We start from the raw sequence: 18014 nt of genomic DNA, 5'->3' as shown, positions 1-18014 counted from the left end.
GCTCTGAGAGTATTATATTTTATAGTAAAAATTTACAATGACAGTGTCATAGCTGGTGAAAGATAATATGACTTCCTTTAGTCACATTACGGCCAGAGTTGCGGCTATTCTCAGAGGTTGCTGAGACTTTTTTCAGATCTATTTACATTACATTTACAGAAATAAATGAGACAATTGCTGACAAACAGTGAAGTAAAAGTATAGAGCTGTATAATTAATGTAGATAGCATAGCTGACAAGAAAAGTTTTGATTTCATTTGAAATCTCTGAAATCGATTGCACAGTGTGCAACATTTTGAGATCTCTTCTGAAACTCTAGAAGTGTTTACTATTGATTACTAGCATCTTTTTCTGAGAAGAAAATGCCAGACATGTCAGCAAACGTGACGTCAACACCCAACAAGGTCTATAATACCCTGGATCTCGGTAGCATTTTCTTAATTTTAATTTACATTTTATTAATATTTATTGATAAATATTTTTCATGAGTTTTTTTATATTTTCGATTTAATTTTAATTACTTTTTTGTCATTTTGTTATATGCTTTAGTAATTTTTTTAGCTTCAATTTGAGATTAATTTATTTTTATTTCAATTTTAGTGTTAGAAATTATAGCACTTCAACCTAAACTTACGTTATGTCAGTTAAAATCTCTAATTGTTTCTAATATTGTTCAGCTGTAAATGCTATCTGATGAATTACTCTAGCACTGCAAGAAAATGACGCACACATTTTCATGGCCTTCATTAGCGTCCATCTTGAACTTTGACATGAAAGCCAGCAGACAGGAAAAATGAGTCCATTTAATGCTTTTGGGGTCCCAAAAACAAACAGAATGAAACATTTGCCATTTGCCAAAGTCTCAATTTCCTCTCCAATGGAACTACTCAGATATTAAAAAGAAGCCATTTGCAATATTTGTATTTGATACGATACCTATTTCTGAATTCTGTACCAAATTAGTCAACTCTGTGTACAATAAAACCTTATATTGCATTATACAACCTTGGTCACTATTAATACAACAAAACCATAATGCAAAGTCCATAATCCACTAACAATAAACACATAATTAAAAAATGCATGGTAAGGTAACTTGTTTAAAATCCAATTTCCCTCGGATCATGCTGAAACTAAATTCACAGCCATTATAAGCCCAGTGTGGCTCTACAGAGATGCTGGGCTGATTGTATAAGCATTTTGCATTATGAGACTCTTAGTGAAATACATAAATGCTTAACTACACAATCCAGGCTAAGCCAATCTTATTCAACCGCTCACAATGCCATCGAGACACTAATCATTCTTTGACATCCCTAAAACATGGACACTTCAGTCCTCCAGGTTCCCAGAAGCCCTTGAGCTAATGGCTCTCAGAGCAGCTCAGAGACACAGATAAGTTCAATTAAAAAAGCACTTGGGTGTTAAATGAGGGGAATAGGTGTCCCAGGAGAAGAGCTAGCAATGGATCATCTTCAGATAATAAAATTATCTAAAGTCTTATTTAACAATTGATATAAAATAACCAAAAGTGTGGTACTTTTTGAGATTCCGCTCAGAGAGGGTCCGTCAGCGGAGCCTCCTCATAAATGTATTTAAAGACTCCCTGAAAGTTCCCTAATGGACCACCACCAGTTCAGTAAAAGGTGGCTTTAATTTGCGGTTCATCGTAATGCGTAGAAAAGCTTTGAATTCTTTTTAGATCAAATTAGCATTCCGTTCCTCAACAAATTATAATTTCTAAAGTTAAACTTGGATGTTGGTCCTCGAGGGGGAATCTTGGAGCGCTAGCGCAGAATTATCTGGTGACACACTTCAACCAGTCAAGCATGAATTACAAAATAATCTTTTCTATGGACGACTGAGAGTGCTGCCTTAAATAGAATAAAGGAATCAATCATAAATTCATCAAATAATAATAATATTTTTATATATATTTGCCAATCAAATGCCATGGAGAATTCATTTTGTGAAAACAACCAATGAACTTTTGAATAATATGGCTACCAACAAAATGTTTTTAAATAAAATTCAGTCAAAAGTTATACATTTGTATTCGTAGTAAGCCAAGTGTATTAGCCAAGTGGTAATTTATTCACAATACTGTTCAAAAGTTTGTCACAGCTATGTTCAGTTTGTTTTAGTTATCATGGATTTTGTTTGTTTTCATTCATCACATGTGTTCCTTTGTTCGAGTTTCCCGCCACTTTTTCTTATGCTCACATCATTATGAGTTTGTTGTTTTCAGCTGTGTTTGATTAATTACCTAATTTGTAGCCACCACTTAAGTTGTACATTCCTTTTCATTTTGGGCCTGATCACTGTTGTGTTAAGAGTTTTGTGCTTCTGCCTGTTTGTTGGAATAGTATTCCTAAACTTGATCTTAATCTGTCTTCCTGAATTCACCCGTGACAATGACAGTTTTATTCTGTAATAGATTTTAAAATGTAATTTATTCCTGTGATGCAAAGCAGAATTTTTAGTTTCATTACTCCTGTCTTCACTGTCAGATGATTTTTCAGAAATCATTATAATATGCTGATTTGATGCTAAAGAAACATTTCATATTATTAATGTTGGAAACATTTGTGCTGCTTAATGATTTTTTATATTTTATATATATTGATTTTTTTAGGATTGTTTAATAAACAGAAAGATCAAAAGAACATCATTTATTTGAAGCCGAATTCTTATATGTATAATGCTCACACAAAAACAAGCAACTCATCTATTTGTAATATATGGATGTTAAAGGAAAAAGTAAAAGACAAGTGAACAGCAGGAAGAAATAAATGACAGAAGGCAATAATTTGATATTCCTACCACATTTCCGACTGGACCTAAGACTCTGGAATATAACATGATTAGAGGAAAGAGGAGTGAAATGTTAAAACTTGCCAAACCTTTAGAAGAGTCAGAGCAGATGATGGCGAAAAGGACTTGACCAGACCAGGACGTTCTAGCGGGTCAGATATTCGCGGGATTCTGCCATCTTGTTTCCTGTGGACAAACAAACATCCTCAGAACTAAACCAGGACATTAACAACTCAAGGCAAACAGATCATTCACATTAGCACATTTTTTTACAAGTGTTCATCTGAAGATCAAATTAGAAATGCTTGGCATCATTGACTGCTCCAGCTGAGAAGGAATTGATTAGTTAGTATGCAAGATGCTGAAAGAACCACTGGTGTTTTTGTGTGTGTGTGTGTGTGTGTGTGTGTGTGTGTGTGTGAGAAAGTAGACTGAGAAACATTATGGCTCAATGACAGACTGCATGGAGTAGAATCAAGCCCTCAGTTTTGGTTCCCTCCCTCTACTGGCCTATAATTTGGCCTATAATTTGGCCACAATGCTTTTAACAGCCGATCCTAAATCAATTAAAACTCCACTGCAATTTGACACACAATCTGTTCGTCCACACCAGTCTGGATGCATAAGAATGTCTCTCTGAAGGCACATAATGGTTGATCATTATCTGTTCATCTTGACTGAAACCAGGTTATTATTTTATTATTACACTGAATTTTGCACGAGTTGGCCCTACACTTAACAGAAATGTTATATAGTGACTTATATAGTGATGTTTGGTCTAACATAACTGAAATAAACATTTTTAATGAGAGCTGACCTCTGGAGGGTGGCCTTCAGCAATGTATTCACTGTCAGTATGAATGCACCTTCAGATGTCAAGCCCACAGATCACACTGTCTGTTAGATACTGCACGCAAAAATGGCAAGAAAATCTCAAAACAGCAAGCTCAAATGTTATTGGCTGACTTTCACTATTTCCAGGAGTCAAAGTGGCCAGGTTATTTTATTTAATTTTTTTAAATTGCCTTTTGGGAAATAAAGTCTCCTTCTGCTACAATGAGCACTTTTGAGGAGGAACTAATGACTACTGACTTACTAATGACTCATTTGCATACTGTTAAAAACCAAATGAATCTGATGTCACCCTAGACAGCAGGATGAAAAGCCATTTCATGTACAAGTGGCTGAGACGCATCTTGAAAGGAATGTCAGATGCCAACAACATGTCCTGTCACCAAAGGCGCAGACGTGTTTTATTAGATCTTTAACTCTTTGGATCGCCAGAGTTGACTCACTTCATTAGCCTGATGGCAGGTTATGTGCTGAAAAGCCCCTGAAGTCGTCAGGGAGTTCTGACAGTGGTACAAGCTGATTTGTCACAACACATAAGCCAAGCTTGACTGAGATGTGGCACAAGAGGCTTATACAACACACAATGCCAGTGATTTTTCCATAGAGACGATGAGTGTGGGTATTTGCATTTATTTGAAGACAAACATTACACCAGACAGCTCTAAAAGTATTTACTCAAAAATCTAATTAAACGTGTATTTTCTGATCCATTTAGATCCCCTTACAAAAGTCCACCTATACTGTGCTTTTCCTATATGTGTGTAGTAGGGCTGTCATTTTTGTGAAAAAATCATTTTCAATTTTTAAGACATAAGTGTTCATTGAATCGATTGTAAAATCGATTTTCCATGTCTAAAAAAAAGACGTTTCCTTTTTCAACGTCAAATAACAGATGAGCGTAAAGAGAGTGCTGGAAACGCACAAGTCAGCAATATTACTTATTTATTGCCATGAAGTTTCGTGCAGAATAACAAACAGCAACAGGAGTGCAACATTCTCGAAAAAATATATATGCAGAGGGGACGGCTGCCATAACAAAAGAAAAACATCACTGCAGGCTTCAACCCGGCTGCATTTATGATTTAGGCAATTAAAAAATCTCCAAGATTATTTTAAATAATGATTCAATCCATTTCAAACAACTGTTCAAAAAATGAAACTTTAAATGGACTTGTGTTTTTTTATTGAAAGTAACCGACACTTAGGCTAGGCGGCACTAGGCAGGCATAATGAAATGCACAAAAAGGCTAGGGCCAATACACATTTATTGGACCGGAAAACAAGTCGATCAACATTTTCGGACGTGTCTTTACATTGACTTAACATTGAAATCATTCGTGCCAGACGGTCTATTCGCATTCGGTGTGAACGCAGCATAAGAGGTCGCTTTCGACGTCACTGGGTCTTATAGGCGCGGAAATTGCTGGTATTTTCTGTCTAGCTTTCGCAACGCATGCACTTTCGGAATTCTTTATTTTCTTTTTCTGCTTGTTTGTGAGTTTTGTTACATCTATATTTTTTAATCGTTTAATTCTTTTTAAAATTAATAGTGTACATATTTGGTTAAAATCGATTCCCTATTTTCATTTTCGAAACTTTTTTTGGTTGGTCTGATCGATTGTGCAATCGATTTTCGAACTAAAAGTGACAGCCCTAGTGTGTAGCACCTACCTGCTTTGACATAACAGGAATAAATTCCATTTTAAAATATATAAAAACAGAAAACAGCTATTTTAAACTGTAATGTTATTTCACAATACAATTTTTTAATTTATTAAATAAATCATACTTTTTTTCAAAAACATAAAAAATCTAACTGACCCCAAACTTTTTGTAACTGGCAGACACTTTTATCCAATTTAAGGATAAATCAATACATGACTGGTTGTTTAACCTGTCAGTCATACAGCCTCTTGGACAGTCCTTTAAAATGGCCAAGGTTCCCAGACCTTCTGCTGTCAGTCTGAAGGTGTGCCTTTGCGAGACTGCGAAAAATCAAACCCATAAACTTAGCATTTAGTTAACGGTAGGCTATTATCAATTCAGCAACAAACACACTAATATAGAAACCAGAATATACCCCTTTAAGAATCCACATTGGGCAATGGTTAGGAAAGGCTCAGGAAAACCTGGAGGCAGAACGAGTTGCAGGATTCATAAAGAAAATGCAAAGCAGAGCTGCTCCCTGGGTCTGTCAGGTGCACCTGCTAATACAAATGAATTTGACTGTGTTTACATGAATTAGCAATAAGCTATCTGACACTAGCAAAGAACTACAGAGCATTGTGTGCTTTAAGAAAAAATAAATAGATTACCTGTCTAATGTTCTATGTTAATTTCTTTGCAATTTGCAAAAATGCACAAAACACAAATTAATCTCAATCCTATCACTTAGGGTTAATGTGATCAATGAGAAAACCCCAAGTGAAATCAAGACAATTTATTAAAACAAGTGTACATTCAAAAACTAAAGATGCAGATGACATTCCTCATGCAGTTATAGCATCATGCATTTGATGTTATTAATAGTGGGGTTAATACACTTAACACACTCAAATCTAAAAATCACAAATATCTTTAACCAACATTTGCAAGGAATCACTACACAGTCACTGAAAACTGGTATCGGTGTATCGCTACCAAAAACAACATCATGCCCCAAAAACAAGCTCACACACGGCTCACTCAACTTCATCACAACCTGCTCCACTAATACTGTCTTGCACTTCTTCAGCTGACAGCCTCCCAATACGACCACCTGAGCTACACACAAGCAGAAGACAGATGATCTTATGATGGAGTGATGAAGAGACAGAGAGATGCACATTACTTACTTGTACGCATGCACAGATGACAAATCTGTTCTGTTCTGCAGCTCTAAACTAAATGGGCAGGTGATGGACAGAGCTCTCGTTTTCCTATGGCTCCCTCCCTCTCTCTCTCTCTCATCCTCGCAACTCTTTCTGCTTCTTTCCCTCCCCCTGGCTTCTCACACTATTTTATGACTCACTCCTCTCCTCTCTCGCCTTTTTTGTCCAGAATCTATTACTTCTAAACCAGTTTGAGGTTTCTGCATCCCTTTATCGGACTTGTTTTGACATTTTGCCAATTGTCATTTCTCATGCCAGCATTTCTATATCCCCACAGTCACCAATACATTCTGCTGATAAAAGTGCTGCTTTTGGCTAAAGGAACAGTTCACCCAAATCTACAATACAAACCTTTGTCTGTGGAACTCTAAAGGATAAATAAAATAAAATAAAATCTTTCTTTCTTCGGCAGAACACAAAAGGAGATATTGGAGAGTTGTACTGGTCACTGTTTAACATTTCTTTGCATTGTTCATTGTTATTGAGAAATGAAATAAAATAAAATGAAGATGAAATAAAAAAACAAAAGAGATGGAGAGTTTTCCATGCAATTACCCTGATTGCAAAAGCATCATGAGTGCCATAACATTACATAATTACATCCAACTCATAGTCTTAAAAGATTCAGGAACAAATACTTCTTTTGAAGTTAATATGTTCATTCAGTTCTCAGATCCGGTCATGATATTTCAGAAAAAAAGTTATAGGTCTGAAATTACATGAAGTTCATCTACCTAAAAGAAAGATTTAGACAACTTAACAGCTCAAATAACACATTTATAATGGTGAATTAATATAGGCACTATAGAATATAGAAAATATCTTCACTTTTTTTTTTTTTGCTTAAAATGCCTTGTCCTATCGATTTTCAATGTAAATGCAGTACAATACAACTTCTGACAAGTCAAATGTCACGGTTTCTGACAGCATGTCATGGATACTGTCAACAGAGCTTAACTGGTTTTGAACATTCCCTGTGTGTGTGTTCGAGCCTCTTATGTAGTTTTAAAAGGATGCCTGATCTGTCAAGCCTACAATTAGCACACTCAGCCCTCTAAACTTCCACAAACGGACTTGCTGCCGATCCCAAACCATTCCCACAGCTGCAGACATACTGAGCTGAAGGATCTCAGATGGGAACATTCCTCACAGAGACAATGTCACCACAGAGTTCCCATCAGTCCTCACTTTATGTAGCAGCAGTAACTGGGTGGTAAAATCTCAATGAAAATCATCTACAGCGCATGCACATTCTTCACTTGTCTTGTTACAAAGACAAGTGACTCAGCATAAATAAAAGCAGCACACAATAAAACAAACATCATTTATTCATGGTGTGATGATGCATGCTGGAAAAAGCTACAAAGAAATATCAACTGCATTATAAAACGGTGCTTAGATTATAAAGTTAATTGATAACTCTAAGCTATCTTCCCCAGTAAAACTTTCTTTTGGGATCATAATAACCCCACAACATTTAAAGTTCTTGCACACAACTTTGTATCTCACCATAGATGGTTGACTTTCCATAGAACAGCCTCAGAAAGGCTCAGCTTTCTGCCATTCCCGTTTTCTGAGTTCCCCAACATGCTTCTCAGCAGCTCCAAGCAAATGGACAGAATCAAACGAAGCAGGCCTCTACTCTCTAAAGCTTTTCTGTCCACACCCAAGTAGACAGAGACTTAGGTCTGAGACGTCCACCTGATTGTTGAGTTCTTTGTGTTTATTTGACAGTTGACGTCTCACTCCCGGCTCTTTGATAATTTGAAGAAGTCAAACCAGTTTTCAAGTATTTTCTCCATAAATGGTCTTTAGGTCCAGGATGGATTTCAGGTTAACAAACAAATCCAACCCCAAGGGCTAACATAACTGACCATGGAAATAAAAGAGCTGGGTGCTGTTCTCCTTTTGTCATGTCATGAGAAATTTCCAGTCATACTGGATCAATCAAAAATGGACCGGAGAAATCTAGTCTCTACGTATTTGACCTATGTCAAAACAGCCCACCAACAGTGAACAACCACCTAGCAACTTCTTAGCAACCACCCAGAACACCCTAGCAACTGCATAGCAACATGCTTAAAATGGAACAGAACTTCTTTGCAACAGCTGAGGCTGGTTTTGCACAACCCACATGAATACCATACAAAATGTGTTTGAATAATTTATGCAAATGAATAGGCAAATAAATGGATAAGTAGAAAAAAATATTCTGTAAAAAGTGTTATATTTGTCCGCTTTCAGATATCTTGACTGTGTTTTCTCTGTATACATGGATGAAATGAATATTCACTGACAATAATGCTTCAAAACAAAGTGTCAGATCTTATACATACGATATCAACGGCAGACTCTGGTGTCATGGGAATTACTTCCAAAATAAAACTGACAGAAATCAGGTCTATTTTCAAACTCCCATTCAACCCTCCCATCTCTCAATCACTCTCTGACTAAAAAAATCCATCTGCTGCTAATCCGTATCTTTTTCTATATCCAGAAATAATAAGAATTTATCACACAAGAAGAACGATCAACAGACTATAAGTAACAATACACAAAAAAAAGTCAATACAAATATTTTCAGCTGAAAATCCCTTCCCGTTTAACACAGACTGGGCTATCCGGTAAAAACGGTAGGTGAAGACTGTTCACAAAATCAGTTTTCTCACCTGACTAGTTTTACAACTAGTTTCTGAATAAACACTGCATTTGGAAAATTGCGTTATAATAGGGGTGTACCGATAGATATATAGACAGAAAGATACAGTATATATCCATATGATATGCATATGTAAAATAGTTTAATTAAAAAAATATCAAATTATTAATATATATTTAATTATAAAATAATATATTTTCCCAAATGCTTTTTTCAACAAAGAATTAAAAAGAAAGTTGAACAAACATAGACAGACAGGGGGAAAACAACAGGGTGAAAAAAACAGTGGGGGGAGTGGACAACACATTTAATAGAGTTTCCAGGGTGAAATGAAGGGCAAATCCTGAAGGGCCCAATCACTGCTGCTCAAGCACCTGTTGTCATGTTGAGCTGAGCTGAGCTTCCTGTGTGGTGATTCACAACCTCTGTTTGCCCTGTTCAGGCTATATCACAATCACACAGACCCAAACCTCTAGCTCTTCATGTCAAACACCAGCGAAATAAACTGAATCCAGTGTGAAGATGTCATTTACAGATACTAAATGAGTTCATATCTCATAATTACATATTGAGAATTTCTCTAATGCACGATTCAGAGTAATGATAGAGGAAGCAAAAACATCATGCATTTACAACATAACTCAATTCCAAAAACATTTACTCATCTGTCTAGCCAGTTCCCATGTCTTTGTACAATTGCAGACTCTGCAGGACTTTGAGAAATTGAAATGTAATCGATCTGTTCCATTCTAAACCCCATCCAAATAAAGTTCCAGTCTACTCTTTCCAGACTCCAGGTAAGAGGACATATGTTTTCCAGAGCTCCACACCACTACAGAGCAATTTTCAATGGCACCATACAAGCATTTTAATAATCTCTTTCATACTAAAGCACACTGCGAAAGCACAGATCTCTGGGGGTTTACTTATCCTGTCAAATTAGATGACTTAAATGACGTCGCTGTGAGGCATAGCTTACTAACGTCCCCCAAAGACCACTGCTGTCCTCACTAGAACAGTGTCCTTACAGAATCTGGGTAAACTACAGTCCAAAACAAACTCAAAACAAAGCACGGCTTTCCAGATCCTATGATAACAAGACTAATTATGTAGTCTTTAATTTACAGTACTAAAAGTGTTATTATTATAAGTGACAGACAAAGTTTAATATGAAGTTTAATAATTTAGGACAGGGGTTTGTTAAATATTATGAGCAATGGTAAGACTATTAAAATAACAACTTACATTCAAATAGGCACACATTTGGTTTTTACATATTTAGGCCAGGTAATTCATCAGAAAACATTTAACCATTCTGAGACTATTGCATTGACCAGTAACCATGTCTGCTTGACCAATTAACAGATATGGTAGTAAATTACAAAGAACATGTAAGAAAAATTTTATATTTGTTTTTGCCCACATTTTTCATGAGATGAATTCAAAAATCTAAGACTTTTTCGGTGTACACAAAAGGCCTATTTCTCTCAAATATTGTTCACAAATCTGTCTTCTGCTTTGCCAAGATAATCCATCCACCTCACAGGTGTGGCATATCAAGATGCTGATTAGACAGCATGATCATTGCATAGGTGTGCTCACTCTACAATGTGCAATATTACTGTATTGGGGGGGTCTGGGGGGGTCCGAAAACCAGTCAGTATCTGGTGTGACCACCATTTGCCTCATGCAGTGCAACACATTTCCTGTCACATAGAGTTGATCAGGTTGTTGATTATGGCCTGTGACATGTTGGTCCACTCCACTTCAATGGCTGTGCGAAGTTGCTGGATATTGGCAGGAACTGGAACACATTGTCGTATACGCCGATCCAGAGAATCCCAAAACATGCTCAATGGGTGTCCGGTGAGTATGCTGGCCATGCAAAAAACTGGGATGTTTTAAGCTTCCAGGAATTGTGTACAGATCCTTGCAACATGGGGCCGTGCATTATCATGCTGCAACATGAGGTGATGGTCGTGGATGAATGGCACAACAATAGGCTTCAGGATCTCATCACGGTATCTATGTGCATTACAAATGCCATCAATAAAATGAATCTGTGTACGTGGTCCATAACATACACCCATCATAACCCCACTGCCACCATGGGCCACTTGATCCACAACGTTGACATCAGCAAACCGTTCACCCACACATCTGCCATCTGTCCTGTACAGTGAAAACCGGTATTCATCCGTGAAGAGAACACCTCTCCAAAGTGCCAGATGCCATAAAATGTGAGCATTTGCCCACTCAAGTCAGTTACGACGACGAACTGCAGTCAGGTCAAGACCCCGATGAGGATGAAGAGCATAAAGATGAGCTTCACTGAGACAGTTTCTGACAGTTTGTGCAGAAATTCTTTGGTTATGCAAACCGATTGTTGCAGCAGCTGTCCGGGTGGCTGGTGTCAGACGATCTTGGAGGTGAAAATGCTGGATGTGGAGGTCCTGGTCTGGTGTAGTTACTCCTGGCCTGCGGTTGTGAGGCCGGTTGGATGTACTGCCAAATTTTCTGAAATGCATTTGGAGATGGCTTATGGTAGAGAAATGAACATTCACGGGCAACAGCTCTGGTAGACATTCCTGCAGTCAGTATGCCAATTGCATGCTCCCGCAAAACTTGCGACATCTGTAGCACTGTGCTGTGTGATAAAGTATTTTGCACATTTTAGAGTGGCCTTTTATTGTGGCCAGCCTAAGGCACACCTGTGCAATAATCATGCTGTCTAATCAGCATCTTGATCTGCCACACCTGTGAGGTGGATGGATTATCTCGGCAAAAGGAGAAGTGCTCACTAACACAGATTTAGACAGATTTGTGAACAATATTTAAGAGAAATAGGCCTTTTGTGTACATAGAAAAAGTCTTAGATCTTTGAGTTCAGCTCAGTAAAAATGGGGGCAAAAACAAAGGTGTTTAATTTATAATTTTGTTCAGTGTATGTATATATATATTTTACATTCTACATAAATATACATATAAATATTTTGTAATATATACATGTGTGTATTTATATAAACATGATAAATATACACTGCACACATACATGTAAACACAAACTTGTATATTGTATGGGAGTAATAATTAGACAGCGCTAAATAAAACTAAATAAAATAAAAAATAAACTTTCCATGTTTTTTGGACAATGTATCTATCAACAATTTTGGGTTATGTATAGAGTGACCACCCGTCCCGCGTAGCGCGTGCGCGCACAGTGTTTGAAGCCCAATTCATGCGTCCCACAAATTGAGACTGTGTCACGCATAATCAATGCTTGCTCAAAAAAAGTTGGTCACTCTATATCTTCGAGTCCCAGGCAGCCAAACGAACATTACTTCCCAGTTCAGCACGTTACTGTTGCCACACCCACCCCTCAGTTGAACTGCTGACTAGATTGTTGTCAACTTTTTCGTTGTTGTCATGACAGCGCACGCACGTGCATACCAGACACACTAGGAAGGAACTTTTAGATGCACGCTTTACGATTCGAAAAATGCCATCATCAATTAAAAAAGAGAAGGTGTGTCCTGTTTCAAACTGTTTTTTTCTTCATGCGCCTGCCTTTACTAACATGCAAGTTCACCATCCTTTCTCCCCCTTCTCGTTCCGTGAACCTCTGAGTTGTGAGTTTATTTTATTTTTTAACTGTTCCTGTGGTGTTGAGCAACTACAATTCATTTTAATCCTATAATTTTATATTATAATTTATTTAAAGTGAATAAATTGTAATGAAAAATAAATAAAATAGCTAAAGCAAATCATAAGTGGAAGTGCATCTGTCAATTCTGTCATGAGCATACATCAGCAATTACACATGTTTAGGGGAATAGGGCATTATTAATATACCATGTAAGGTGGTATGTGCTAGAAATGGGTAAACCACTATCACTGAGTCTGCCCATGGGGTGGGGGCACCGCCGCGCAAGGCAGTGTCCCACATTGTCCCTCAGAAACATACCCCTTGTCCCCCCTTGGGCTTATTAGCAGGTGGTCACCCTAGGTATGTATGGTACATGATCCATTATACAAAGTTCCTTGGTGTACCATATAAATGCCATGGCATATAAACATGGTAATCATTCAGTACAATTGTACAAATCAAAGCTCCATATTATTTATACTGTCCTTTCAGAGTAGGATGTACACTGCATCAACAGCATCACTTAAAAGCATCCCTTTGTCCCTGGCAGCTTTTATCCCAAGCACATGCTTGTCCCATGAGAAAAGATGCGGGGATGCCCCATCCAGCTACTATTGCCTCCATATGACCTTTTGCAGCCTGTTTCTTATCAATCTGAGAGCTGTCTTAATAATTTTCTCAGGCCTGCAAGATAAAGACCAGCTTAGAAAAGCCTACACGGGCCACATCTCGGCAACTGTAACAGCAGAGACATTCATGCCATGCAGAGAGAACACCAGGATGATGCGTAATACTGATCTGAATAGGTCTAATCATAAAAGCATTGTGTCTTTAAACAGCACAGGCTGTGACAGTGGCAGTGGGTGTATATGAGAGGAAGTGTTCGGACACAAAGTGACTCTTGCAGTGAAATTCCAAACATCCACAACAAAAAAGGTTAACACTCATTTATAACTTTCATGGTTTGCTTTTGCAAGTGCTCTGTTTTTACAGTCTACTTATCACTGTAAGTACTGCTTTTGAGAAGAATGCTTCCATTTATTTATTTTATTTTTTTAATAGAATTTTATATTTCCAAAGAAAAGATTAGTCGGGGTTCAAGTGATAATGAATATGTTTTTGTTCTCAAATGTACCAAATGTTTTAGTACATACTGTATTTAAAAATACTACTAATAATAATACATATATAAATATAATAAAAAATAAAATGAACTACAGTACTGCTTCACACATGGGAAAACGAAATACAGCCATTTAAAAGGATAAAAATGAAAAATCGCAATCATCTACTCACCTTCTTGTTTCATCCAAACATCTATGAGTTTCTATTTTCTGCTTAATAAAAAGGAACAATGTTGGTAACAAAACAGTTGATGCATCCATTGAATTCCACAGTATTTTTTCCATACTATAGAAGTCAATGGGTACTGTCAACTTTTTGGTTACTAGCATTCTTCAAAGTATCTTCTTTTGTGTTCAACAGCATTTAGGTTTGGAACAACTTGAGGGTGAATAAATGACAACAGAATTTTCATTTTGAATAGTAATACTATAGATACACAAATAGATACATACTTAGTGTTTTCATATTCAAATAATGTCTTGTGTCTTCCAGTACATTTAAACCTAAATGTGTATGTTTATCTGACAACAAACCTCAGGATGAGGGTAGTTAATGTGTTTACTTAATGTTACATGTAACTTAGGGGAGACGTCAGAGAGAGGGACATAAAGGGGGAAAACTGAAAAATCTACTTTAGGAAGAAAAAAAAAGGAAAAGAATAGTATAAAGATTGCTAAAAGAGAGTTCTTGGTGTGTGCTGTTTCTCTTGGGTCTCTCATCGCATTAGCATGCACTGCAGTGCTCATCTGGGATGATACACGCAGAGTGAAACTCAGGTCCCACCATAATTACATTCCAGCATTCGCCCTCTTCCTTCACGTTCCCTCTTCTCTCCAGAAACATCATCTTAACAGCCATTTAAACCAGCTTTACACATAACCAGCTCCCTCCATAGTAATAACGCTGTCAATCAAGCAGCCATAAAACTCTGCACCAGCAATATAGGGCGGGGGTGGCTAATGCAAAAGATATCTGAGAGTTTGCTCATATTTGTGAGGTAACTGAATCCACCCTGCATTTCACAACCGCTCACACACACATTAAAGTTGATAAAGTGACCTTTAACGTTGATGGAATGTGATAAACTTTGTACCTTGAGTCCAGTGTTCAATGTTAGAAAAATGGATATGATACAAAATCTTCAATAAACTATGCAATAAGGGGGTGCGATACAGTACAGGAAAATATGTAAATATTTATTTGTATATATATATATATATATATATATATATTAGATAGAAATAAAAATATTATAATTTAATTAAAAAAATATATAAATAAATGCATATTTAATATATTATATATATATATTTTTTAAATATTTAATTATTTTTCCAGTGTCTCCTTTTTTTCTCAGTAAAAGAATATCAAAATATCCTTAAAACAAGATACACTTACTTATTTAGGATTTAGCAATACAATACCAATTTTAAAAAAAAATTAATTAAATAAATAAAATATATGTTTTTTAACTTTACTGGCATTTTGTAGCACTATTGTTTGTAGAATAAATCTAACAAAATTTTAAGGTTATTATATTCACACACACCCACTTGGAGCCACTTTAACAATTAAATAAACTGTGCTTCATTTTATTCAACTTAGAAAGTAGGAATTCCCAAACTTGGGAGAGGTTGGAAAACCCTTTCAATTTGGAAAGACAGTTATGATTTACCAAGTTCAGCTTATCAATGGAGAATATTTTTAGCTTTCAAATGTTTTAAAGAAAACTTTTATTCAATACTGCATAAATTAAATAATAAAAAAAATGTATTTGCTAACATTACATTATATACTGTACATTTAACACTAACTACCTTTAAGAAAGAGAAAGACTTACCAAATATGTCTTGAACTGGAGAATGTTTTGTCCACTCTGTAGAGAAAATAAATATGGTATTGTTCAAAAACAAGGGCATTTTAAAAGTTTGCATTTATACTGACACAACTGTAAGTCCCTACAGCCATTACACAAAAAGGGGGCTACTTGATTTCACGCTTTTAACACATTCTGGCAATCAGTCTCCAACCAGAGCCTGCTAAATGCTAAAGGCTAATCAATTCACCGCTTACAAACTCTTTGTGCACTTTAACACTTGACTCGATGTGATTGTGACTCAGCAAATCTCTCAGCTTAATGAATGGTGAGGGCCAATAAGTTAATGAAGATCCACTGGAGCACATTATCAATTAATAAAAATCTAAAATCCCTTTGAAACATTTCCGCTGCCCTCACTCAATGTGTAGTATGCAAAACCTTAAACCCCTCATGCTATTATTTTGTGTTTATGCATAATATTTCATTTATTTTGATGGAAAACCCAACAATTATAATTCAGAGGGCATTCATGATTTTTGAGACGCTAATGAGAGAAGCAGCTTCTGTAACAGTTCTCTGAAGAGCAGCTGTGGTTTTGTTCTAAGAATGTGCTACGACTCTACTTGGTTTAAAAACAGCTCAGTCCTCAGATATGTACTGAAAAAGACCTTTCCTAAGACTGAATATCAAAATATACAATGCTGAACTCAATGGCAGTTTCAGTTTCACACCATTTGCCTTGCTTACATACAGTAATTGGTGTCATTTTGTATCTTGCCACAAGGTGGTTCTACAAACCCCTTCTGTTTGGTTAAAAACAACATGCATCATGCAGCATGAGCGACTGAGCCAAGTGTTGTACATGTTTTTTGCCAGAAATTGTTGAACAATGATCAATAACCTCAATCAAATCCAAACAAAAACTGAGACTGAAAGTAACTGTTTTACAGCCAGAAGCATCAGGGTATCCCCTTTACTGTACTTTGCTGTAAATGTCAGACCTTCATTGTCAATCATAGCACTAGTGTGTCTTCCAACCTTCTGCTGAGTGCAAGGGAAAAGTGTGGCTGTTGTGTCAACAAACTGAGTTAATACTTCAGGTAGAGCGTAACAAATATTTCCATAACCTTGAGGGGAAGGACAAACAGTGACTTTTATTAGCTGCTGGAGCTAACAGTCTTTCAGATTTATTTTACATAATAAAGTAGGGCTGTGAATCAATTAAAATGTCATTTAAATTACATTACATGCATATTATTTAATCAAAGGGAATGTCATGCCTAAATTTCTATGCTTAAATTATTGCAGAAGTGCATGTCAGGAACTTGCAGTTTTGTAATAATTAACTAAATTCAATTAATGGAATAGAACCAAGAAGTAGAAAAGTTTGTTTCCTCGTCAGAAATGTAGCATCACTTGCTCACCGGGATTTATACACATACACATCTCTGACATTTTCTTCAGAAAATTAAACAAAATTATATTGTAAAATACTGCAGTACTATATTATAAAATATAGGTGCAAAAAGCATTGCAAAATTTGTCATATGAAATGCAATTTTTTTAATAAAAAAAAAAAATCTAACAGTATAAGACATAAATAAACCACTCTGTCTACACAAATGGCTTGTAAATACCACATGAGTTCAGAAGTAAATATTGGAGCCCAGGCGCTGAATGTGGAAACAAAGCCTATAAACCACCACATGAGGGATCAGTGTGTTTGTACGAGCATCTGTCAGTAAACACACTGGATCTAACACAACCAGTTTCAGATTGCTAATGCAAACCAAAAATACAAACCTGTTAGGCCTGATGACATGGGTAGAAAGCCAAAGAGCAACAGATGTATTACAACACACAATGTCATTACGGGGGTCTTTTTCCATAATCTGTTATTTCAACAAAAAGTGCTTCAAACTTCACATAAAAAAAGTTTCAGGAAATAGAGACAAGATGAATGTCACCAATTGCTTCATGAATCATGACTCATGTTTCCATTGTCTCTTTCTGTAGGAGAAACACATCTGAGTGAACTATGACATCATCTTACCATCATCAAACCAGCAGTTCAGCTGAACCGTTTTAACCGAGTAGGCATAACAACACAAGTGACAAAATGTGCAAGTATAACAGACATGCATATGTGATATCTTATTTCTGTGAATAAAAGAAACTTTAAAATAAATGTGTATATATATATATGCTTATGTATTAAAGCTAAAACAA

At 36.3% G+C, this 18014-nt stretch overlaps 1 protein-coding gene across 6 annotated transcripts in view; it reads right to left on the bottom strand.

Annotated features, from left to right (window-relative positions):
- LOC132151614 (rap1 GTPase-activating protein 1-like) overlaps positions 1–18014 on the bottom strand; it is an 85664-nt gene that overhangs the window by 26210 nt on the left and 41440 nt on the right. For 3 of the 6 annotated variants that reach the window (XM_059559835.1, XM_059559831.1, XM_059559833.1), the window contains exons 2-3: positions 15807–15842; positions 2904–3000 (exon numbers count right to left, since the gene is read on the bottom strand). Coding sequence is in view for 3 of the 6 variants with exons in the window: in XM_059559831.1 (XP_059415814.1) it covers positions 2904–3000; positions 15807–15842 (133 nt within the window). In the remaining 3 variants the exon portion in view is untranslated. Of the gene's footprint in view, positions 1–2903; positions 3001–6500; positions 6625–8045; positions 8188–15806; positions 15843–18014 lie in introns of those variants that run through there. The other 3 variants (XM_059559832.1, XM_059559837.1, XM_059559836.1) reach the window with 3 other exon arrangements.

Source organism: Carassius carassius, chromosome 10, assembly GCF_963082965.1.
Source record: "Carassius carassius chromosome 10, fCarCar2.1, whole genome shotgun sequence".
Classification (NCBI taxonomy): domain Eukaryota; kingdom Metazoa; phylum Chordata; class Actinopteri; order Cypriniformes; family Cyprinidae; genus Carassius; species Carassius carassius.
Note: the sequence above shows the minus strand (reverse complement) of the source record. Positions and strands in the feature narration are given on the sequence as shown.